General features: G+C 37.1%; 1 protein-coding gene across 1 annotated transcript; it reads left to right on the top strand.

Moving 5' to 3' along the window:
• Window positions 1–406: 406 nt before the first annotated feature.
• LOC311168672 (large ribosomal subunit protein eL43-like) lies at window positions 407–685 on the top strand (the record flags this gene model as incomplete). Its single annotated transcript, XM_084230328.1, has 1 exon — window positions 407–685. One exon carries the CDS (start codon window positions 407–409, stop codon window positions 683–685), a length of 279 nt encoding a protein of 92 aa, XP_084086454.1.
• Window positions 686–10708: the final 10023 nt, after the last annotated feature.

Raw genomic sequence — 10708 nt, 5'->3', positions numbered from 1 at the left:
CTAGATCATTTGCTTATACCTTACACTAAAGTGAACTGAAGATAGATTAAAGACTTTGGATATAAGATTTTTCTTTCTGTGTGTTTGGCTTTTTAAATATTAAGGAGGTATATGTTTATAGCAGTACTATTTACAATAGCTAAGCTTTGGAAACAATCCAAATGCCCAAAAATAGATGACTGGATCAAGAAATGTGGTACATATACACCATGGAATATTACTCAGCATTCAAAAAAGATAAACACATGCAATTCTCAGCAACATGGATGGAGCTGGAAGGGATCATGCTCAGCAAAATAAGCCAGAAAGAAAAAGAAAAATACCGGATGGTCTCACTCATAGCAGGAATCTAGAAAACTTAAATAAGGGACCAGGAAAAAGAATAACTCACCCACCTTACGGCGACATGGCCAAACGAACCAAGAAGGTGGGGATCGTCGGTAAATATGGGGCCCGTTATGGTGCCTCCCTTAGGAAAATGGTGAAGAAGATTGAAATCAGCCAGCACGCCAAGTACACTTGCTCCTTCTGTGGCAAAACCAAGATGAAGAGGCGAGCTGTGGGAATCTGGCACTGTGGTACCTGCATGAAAACGGTGGCTGGTGGTGCCTGGACCTACAACACTACTTCTGCCGTCACAGTAAAGTCTGCCATCAGAAGACTGAAGGAATTGAAAGACCAGTAGAAATTGTATAATTTAGACCATTGCCAGCACATAATACAAAATGGGCTAATCTATGTAACAGAATTATTTGGCTTTGTTAATATTCTGACATGCATTAATTTTGTTTCACAAGCAAGTCTCAAAGACTTTACCAATTGGAATACTTTAATTTTTATAAGACCGGTATACTGAAGTGGGATTATATTCCAGTACTTTTTTTTTGGTAGTAGAATGATAAATGAATAAAAATCTTACAGCTTTGGTATATAAAAAAAAAAGAATAACTATAAGAAAGAAAAATATCAAAATCAACAAACAACTATGAGACACTCTATGGGGGTTGGGGGGTGGGGAAAGGAGGGCTTGGGGTCAAAATAAGGGGGTTGTAATTGTAAGGGGAATATAAAAAATAAAATTTAAATAATAATAAATAAATATTTAGGAGGTAACATAGGTTTATGATTTGATATATATGATTCAGAAGTAGAGGTTCACACCTTCTTATATGTGTTACTGCACTTTTCAAACATCCTTCTTTAAAATGAATTTGAAGCTCATATGACTCACTGCTGGCCAGTGAACTCTGCAACAAAGCCACTTTCCCAACATAGCCTAGAAAAATAACCTTGCAATACTCTAACCCTCACTTTCCCTTTCTCAGAAATCTCACAATTATGATCCCCACCTTATATTCCATGATATGGAAAGATCAATGGGTTTAGTGGCACCATTTTTAGATTTATAGAAGGGCCAATGAATGCTGCCTTGTATTCAGCTCTTTGTGATATGGATACGAGATAATTTCTCCCTGTTTTGATTTACTGAAATATTGGGATTAATAGAATAATAACATATAACCTTACCTATCCTAATTAATGGAAATATTTCAATAGAAAAATGTTTTGAAGAATACACAGATAATTCATGATAGAACAGGAGAAAGAGTCAAAGCCAATAAATTGATTTTCAAGTTTCTGTGTTTAAAAAATGCAATTTTGCAAATCACATGATCCATTTGCAATATAGGCAAAAATATTAAAATTACAGTAATATTGTTTACTGTCTAGAGTATAAATGAGTAGAAACACATCTCGGATGAGGAATTTGTGATGAATATCAACATAATGCGGTGATATTTGAAATAGAAATATATTCAGAATTTTATCAGAATCAATATATATGTACAAAAGTCACATATATAAGAAGAATATTGAATGCTACCTAATTATATCCATTAAAAAAATTTTAAAGCTAAATATCCATTACAGTGATAGAAATAATCTATTGTTCATTTGTACATATAGCAGAATGTTAAACTGTTTGACATGAAAGTTTGGCCTACTATATTTTTAAGAAAGCAGTAATTGATTAAAATAAATTCTTACATTTTATTAAGGTAAAAATCTATAAGATTATATGCCAAAGTAGTAACAATATACTCTGGGTTATGTTTCTAAAATATTTTTTTTCAATACTTCTTTTTAATGCTTAAATATCTTTATATACTTAATTATAAAATAAGAAATAATAAGAAACATTTTTATGTCATAAAAATAGAAACATTTAACAGTTTAAGAATTATCTTTTAAGAAAAACACACTATAACACTATGCCAAATTGACCACTAAGTGGTGAATTCAGATTGCAATGTCTCAGAGACATCTTTAACTTCTAGAGCAAAATCACTCATTGAAAAGGTAATGGTTTTCGCGCACTGTTTTTCAAATGATCATGCCCTAAGATAATGAACTTCATCAATTTTATGTGATTCTAGGTGTCACACATAATTCACTTCTCAAATTCTGGAAGTAACAACATGTCATCAAAGGCTAATAAAATTATGCATTTAAGGTGAAAAAAAAAGCAAAGGTTTATTTGATTCTCTTAGCCAACTACATCTTGGCTGAATATTATAAACATACTATTACCCTTAGATTAATAGACTACACATCTTTACACAAACTATTAATCATTTGATAAGTCCATAGGCACGTTAACCTCTAAAATGATAATTTTAGATGTGCCTCACAATATAATTAACATCAATTACATGTTCAGTCTGTTTAATTAATTTTACCAAAGTCTAACTTTCTTACAAAAAAGTTTCACTTGAATTGATGTTGTATATTCAGGATCCATTTTCCTCAACATGGCTTAAATATCTTTTCATTAAAGCAAATATCTCCTATCCAAAGTAGGTCTAGCCAATATTAATTAATTTCTATTATTTCTGTTTAGAAATCTTTATAATTTGTTTCTTTTTTTAATTTTTATGTAGTGCATTTATTTATTTTATGTATTTTTACACCATTTTTCATTTTTGCACAATGTATGCATTTTCATTTTGGTTACAGTCCCCATACAACTCCCACTCCCCTTATTTTGACCCTAATCCCTTCTCCCCCCACCTCTGTAGTGTATCTCTGTTTTATAGTTGCTTGTTGATTTTCATTTTTAATTACTTACTTTTTCTCTTCTTTGTCCACTAGAATGGAAAAGTCCATGAAGTTAAGATGCATTTCCATCTAGTTCACCTTTGTATTCTCAGAACTTAGCACAAGCATTTGACATGCAGTATTTTCATAGTTGTTTAAGGGAAAACTACATTGGAATAGATCCTATTTCTAACACCCTAGTTCACAACAAAAACACAGAGAATTTTTCATGCAACCATTAAGAACCTTTATCTGGACAATCCTCTGCAGCAATTAATAGAATGAAAACATGTCTCCTACCAGATGGTGTCACATATAATATGTGGAATATAGAGAAATCAAATAAAGGGTCAGATTAGCACAAAGTTTAAAATAAACCCTTGAAAGCAACATTAGACATGAAGCATCCAGGAGGCAAGGAGAAAGGGGAGGAATCAAAAGGGGGAAGCAGGGGAGCACAATGGATTATGGTGGAGGAATAAGGATTCTACCGTGGCGAGAGAGCTACAGTGGCCACACCTGAGGGAAGAAATCCTATACTTTCAAAACATAAACAAGGATGTAAAGCAATGGTACTTCATTAAGAAGGAAGGATGAAGAAAGAAGGGAGGTAGGGGGCAAGAGAGGGAGGGAGGGAAAACATGTCTTCATGCATTTTGCTTGTTAAAACTTAGTGTTTAGAACCCAAATGCCCAAAAACAGATGACTGGATCAAAAAGACGCGGTACAGGGCCTCCCCAGTGGCACAGCGGTTGAGCACTGTGTTGCGAAGCTGCCCGCGGCCTCTGTGTCGCCGGTTCGATCCCCGGCTGCTCCCCGGCCCCAAAGGAGGGTCCCACATGGCGCGCAGACCTCTCCTGCCGCCCACTGCTCCCCTCAGCAGTGTACTTCGGTCCTTCTGCCTGTTCTGCTTCCCGCTCTGGCTCTGGTGAATTCTCTCACCCTCCCGCGCTTCTGACTGTACCCAGTGCATGTATAAACAAAACAAACAAACAAACAAATAAATAAATAAAACATGCCTCTATAAAAAAAAAATAAAAAATTAAAAAAAAAAGATGTGGTACATATACGCCATGGAATATTACTCAGCAATCAAAAAAGATAAACACATGCAATTTGCAGCAACATGGATGGCGCTGGAAGGGATCATGCTCAGCGAAATAAGCCAAAAAGAAAAAGAAAAATACCGGATGGTCTCACTCATAGCAGGAATCTAGAAAACTTAAATAAGGGACCAGGAAAATGAATAACTATAAGAAAGTGAAAATCAAAATCAACAAAAAACTATGAACCAGAGACACTCTATGGGGGGTGGGGGGCGGGAAGGGGAGGGATTGGGGTCAAAATAAGGGGGTTGCAATTGTATGGGGAATATAAAAATAAAATTTATTTAAAAAAATAAAAGGAATTTGTTAGCTCCTGGAAAAAAAATAAATACCATTTTTAAAAAAAAAAAAAAACTTAATGTTTAGCATTTTCAAGTTTGAGGCAAATGGTTAAAATAATTATTGGCTAACTGTTAATATGACACACCTCTAAATGGCTGTATTATCTTTCCTGAAAATTACACTGTTATAACTACCTTGATCCAAACTGGCTAGGTTAGCTTTCCTTTCCCTTGATTTAAGAATGCTTTATTGAAGATGCAAGACAGAAATGTGATAAAAGGTATGTGACCTCATCTTAATTTTTTATTTAAAATATTTCTAAAATATTATTTTACATCAAATACAAAGGCAAATCAGTTTTATTCTACAGACTTGAAGTTTTATCTCATGGTCTACTTTCATTTCTATTATAATTGTCATTAGATCAACATGGAGATACTACTATCATATTAAAAATATATGAATCTACAGCGGTTGAGCGCTGGGTTGCGAAGCTGCCCTCAGCCTCTGCAGTGCCGGTTCGATCCCCGGCCGCCGGGCAAGGGTCCCACATGGCGCGTAGACCCCTCCTGCCTCCCACTGCTCCCCTCAGCAGTGTACTTTGTCAGTCTGCCTGTTCTGTTCCCCACTCTGGCTCTGGTGAATTCTCTCACCCTCCTGTGCTTCTGACTATACCCAGTGCTTGTATAAATAAAATAAAATAAATCTTTAAAAAAAATAAAAATAAAAATATATGAATCTAGAGGTACACAAATGGCTGTGTTCTAACTCTTGTTACTGGAATGAAATAATATACAAAATAAAGGAATAGTTATAGGAAAAGTGCTTCATTGGTCATTGTAAAGATACACACACTTTTAAAAATCCATTTATTAAAACTACCATATGTCTTTATGGTTTAAGAAAAAGTGATTTGATTGCCAGTTTGCGGAAGTAATAAAAATTATCTCAGGGAAGAATTGTAGATTAACAACATTGAATTGTAAAATGAAATTGGGCTGCAAAGTGCCGAATCTTTAATCAAACTATGTTTCTTGCAAAGGTTTGTTCTTATTAACACCAATGGGGAAATAAAATATCATCTCTTGTCAGAAAAGTGAATTATTATGATCAAAATCCAAAAGAAATTAAATCAGGCAATAGAAGCATAGGAAAAATTACTCAGAATTAGAAAAATATCTTAAGACATACAAGCATTTGGATCCGTAAAATAACTATGTAATGCAAATATTAAATGTTAGGACATGTCATATATCCAATTATTTTTCAAATGAGTCAGACCATTATGGACAAGTGATTTTAACCATGAATTAGTCCTATTAAATATGTTCTATACAGATTACTACATAAAATAAAGTCTTCTTCTTCTTTATCCTCTGATAAATGAACTTTTAAAAGCCCATTTAGCCTATTTTTTACATAGCCCTTAAATTAATGTTCATTATTGATTTTTTTTACTGCTTCAAGTATGTCTTTTTTTTTCACTGTAAAATACAATGTCATATAAAATTATGAAAATGTTACTAATCACTTAGGTTGATAATCCCTCAATACCATACATTTATAACCAATTCTCAAGAAGTTCTGATATGCTTTTTTCAAAGCAACCCAAGGCCTAAATTCAATAAAAATAAGATGATAATGACTGACAGATTGATTGAATGAAATATTAGACCTATACAAAATTTGGCTACAATATACTTTCAACTTCCCTTCATAAAACATATTTTAAAGACATGTAGAGTGCCTATAATAAGGCACACATTAAATTTATTTTTATTGAATTTAAGCTACGCAAAAATTAAATTTACATCAGTTGTCTTATTTTATAATGGTAACATCATGCAAGCAGTTGCTCAGAATAAAACTATAGCCATTCTTGGTAACTTTCTCCATCTACACATGCCAGTTACCAATAATTCTAGTTGAGTTAAACCACACGATATGTCCCAAATTTGACCACTTCTTTTTGTCTATACTTCTTCAACATTTCAGACTAAGACTATTTTTTCATTTGCACAATGAAAAAATCCTCCTAACTGGTCTCTCCACTCTCATACTTATCACATTTCTACCCAGTGTCCACAGAATAATCTTAAAAGTAAAATCTCAAAAATGATACAAAATCATTACATTCCTATGATTAAATCATCAAGGTCTTGTATTTAAAAGTAATTGTGGGGGGGCGGAGCAACATGGCGGCGAGGAGATGCTGCAAGTAAGATCTCCCATTAAAAAAAGTTAATAGGGAGGAAAAGCGGCAGGTCCCAGTGAGAACTGGGACACAGAAGATAAACGGGTGAGGCCAGCAAACTACCCGAAGAAGAAAGTGGCCATAAAAGAGGACCAGAAGGGAGGAAAGTGCAAAACCCTGCTCCCCTCCCCTGCCCACAGAGGCGGCACTCTCCGACCAGCAGAGAGGAGGAAAACAACAAACCAAAACGGCCAACAAGAACAAACTACGCAGCAAGCGGGACTGGGAGTGGAAAGGAACTATTGCAGCCACCACACCCCGTGAACGGGAGCTGTGGAGAACCCTGCAGGATTCGCCGCAGGCGGTGAGCGAACGGCTCCGGGCGCCATTAGAGAAGAACAAAGACTCCGGGAGACGCGCACACAGCCCGGGCTGCCTGTAAGCTGGTGCGGAAAAGCAGCACGCTTGGCGCGCTTGAAAAGCAAATGCAGACCTGAATTGCGGCTGCCCAGGTCCCCGCGCCTGCGACCTAGGCTTGCGGGGAGACGCATGGAGGCCCTCCTCACTGAGGTGAAAGTCCCTCACTGAGTGAGCAGGAACCAGGCACCCAGGCACAGGAGCGGTGCAAAAGGCGCCATTCCCGCGCCACTGAACTGGGCTACAGCCCGCGTCCTGGAACTGAGGGCTTTGAACTGAGACGGGCGTGGGTTCTCCACGACGGTGGGGCACAAGGCAGACACAGCACCCCAAAGCTGTTGAGGTTTACCCTACCATTCCCGCTCTGTTCCCTGTCCCACAGGGTGGGGGGAGGCGAAAAACAGCCCCCCAAGGACAACAGGAGAGATCTCTGGCGCCACCTAGCGACCAGAAAAAAAAGTCACTAACACCCCATAGAACAGGAAATTTCTTAAGACTGCTTGAAAAGGGCAGAAGGCTTCTGGAGGACCCAGTGGCCAGCCAGGAAGTTAGCCCACGCCAGGCCCCGTCTGACCAGCAGTCTGAGCCCACAGAGGGAGCAGGCACCCAGACCGGGTGCGCAGAAGAGTGTGCCTGAAACCGGAGGCGCAGGGACTGCATCCCGCTTCGCCATTTTAGAACAGGGACATTTCTTCAGTAAAAACTGCCTAAAACCAGCAGAAAGCTCCCCCAGAAGCCAGAGATGGCTCCTGGAGGAGCCAGAGGGGAGCGGAGAAGTTCACCCAAGATGCCAGCCAGTCCGAGCAACACAGTGTCCCAATGCATACGACAAATTAGAAAACAGACAGTAGGGAGTAGAAGAACCACACGCAACCTAACAACTCCTCAGGAAAGAAGCACACCACAAAAAGAAAACCACTCCCCAGATTGCAACGACAGCAACTTGGAAGAACTTCTGAGCCTTCCAGAAAGAGAATTTAAAATTGCCATGATTAAAAAAGTGATAGAAGTCATAAAGGAAAACAATGATCAGAAGAAGGAAATTGAGTCCCTAAAGAGGGAAAACAATGGTCAGAAGAATGAAACTGAGTCCCTAAATAGGGAAGTAAAAGAAATGCAGGAGATCAAAGAATTAATGGAGGAACTAAAGAACTCTGGGAAAAGCAATGAAAGCAGAATAGATGAAATGGAAGAATGAATAAGTCCTCTTGAAGACACAGAAATAAAAAGAACCAAAACAGAAAAGGAAAGAGAAGTACGAAGGAAAAAGAATGAAGAAAGACTTCGGGAACTATCTGACTCCATGAGGAAAGGAAATATAAGAGTTATAGGAATTCCAGAAGGAGAGGAGAGAGATGTAGGAACAGAGAAAATATTCCAGGAGATAATTGAAGAGAACTGCCCAAATGCAAAGAACGAGCTGAAAATTGATATACAAGAAGCAAGAAGAACACCAAACTTCCACAACGAAAGGAAAAACACAGCAAGACACATAATAGTAAAGCTCCCAAGAATCCAGGACAAGGAAAAAATAATGAAGCTGACAAGAGGGAAGAAACAGATAACATTCAAAGGAAAACCAATCAGGCTGACATCAGACTTCTCTGAAGAAACACTACGGGCAAGGAGAGAGTGGAGGGACATAGTCAACAGACTCCAAGAAAACAGATGCCAACCAAGAATACTCTATCCCGCAAAGCTCTCTTTCCTCCATGAAGAAAGAATATGGACCTTCCCAGACAAATGGAAACTCCGGAATTTCATTACGACTAAACCCCCACTCCAAAAAATACTACAGGGAATCCTAAAGCCAGAACCTCAGAGGGATGAATAACAACGAAAGAAGACCAAAAAAAAAAAAGTTATTAAAAGAATAAATAAATAAAATCAAAGGAAAGACAAACACAATGGCAAATACAGATGCTAACATATCAATATTAACTCTAAATGTAAATGGACTAAACTCTTCAATAAAAAGACACAGAGTTGCAGCCTGGATTAAGAAACAAAACCCAACCTTTTGCTGTCTCCAGGAAACACATTTAGCTACAAAAGATAATAATAGGCTCAAAGTCAAAGGATGGAAAACAATCCTACAAGCAAATGGACCAAAAAAGAAAGCAGGAACAGCTATACTTATATCAGATAAAACAGACTTCAAACTCAAAAAAATAAAAAGAGACCCCAATGATCACTACATTATGATCAAGGGGACAATACTTCAAGAAGAAATAACACTCATTAACATATACTCACCAAACGAAGGAGCACCAAAATATATCAGACAACTGTTGTCCTCTCTGAAAACAGACATCAGAGAAAACACATACGTAGTGGGAGACTTCAACACACCACTCTCAACAATGGATAGATCAACAAGACAAAAAATAAGTAAAGGAACTAAAGCTCTAAATAAGGACCTAGAGCATTTGGGCTTAACAGACATCTATAGAACACTAAACCCAAAAAAAACGGAGTACACATTTTTCTCAAGCGCACATGGATCATTCTCCAGGATCGATCACATACTGGGGCACAAGACAAACATCAACAGATACGCCAATATTGAAATCATACCAACCATCTTTTCTGACCATGAAGGCATCAAACTAGAAATAAACCATAAAAAGAAGGCAAGGAACTATCCTACCTCATGGAGATTAAAAACCACACTACTGGAAGACCACTGGACTAACGAGGAGAACAAAGAAGAAATTAAAAAATTCTTTGAATTGAATGACAAGGAGGACACCAATATCCTAAATGTATGGGATGCAGCAAAAGCAGTAATAAGAGGAAAATATATACCAATAGAAGCTCACATCAAAAAACAAGAAAGAACTCAAAGAAACAACCTAATCTTGAAGCTCAAAGTTCTAGAAAAAGAACAACAAAAAAACCCCAAAACCAGTAGATGAAAAGAAATAATAAAAACCAAAGCAGAAATAAATGAAATTGAAACTAAAAAAACAATCCAAAAGATCAATGAAACCAAGAGCTGGTTCTTTGAAAAAATCAATAAAATAGACAAACCCCTAGCCAGGCTCACAAAGGAAAAAAGGGAGAAAGCACAAATACACAGGATCATAAATGAAAGAGGAGAAATCACAACGGACACAGCAGAAATAAAAAGAATAATCAGTAACTACTATGAACAGTTATATGGAAACAAGTTCAACAATTTAGAGGAGATGGACAAATTCCTACAACTCTACAATCACCCAAAGCTAGATAAAGAAGAAATAGAACACCTAAACAGACCAATTACAAGCAGCGAAATTGAAATGGTAATCAAAAACCTCCCCAAAAACAAAAGCCCAGGACCTGATGGATTTACAAATGAATTCTACCAAACATTCAGAGATGAATTAGTGCCTATCCTTCACAAACTCTTCCAAAAAATTGAGAAGGAAGGGACAATACCAAACACGTTCTATGAAGCCAATATTACAGTAATACCAAAACCGAATAAGGACAACACAAAGAAGGAAAACAACAGGCCAATCTCCCTAATGAACACTGATGCGAAAATCCTCAATAAAATTTTAGCTATCAGAATCCAACAATGTATCCATAAGATAATTCACCACGACCAAGTTGGATTCATTCC

This window comes from Talpa europaea, assembly GCF_964194135.1.
Source record: "Talpa europaea genome assembly, chromosome: 3".
NCBI lineage: Eukaryota > Metazoa > Chordata > Mammalia > Eulipotyphla > Talpidae > Talpa > Talpa europaea.
The sequence above is the reverse complement of the archived record's forward strand: the minus strand, read 5'-3'. Positions and strand labels throughout refer to the sequence as shown.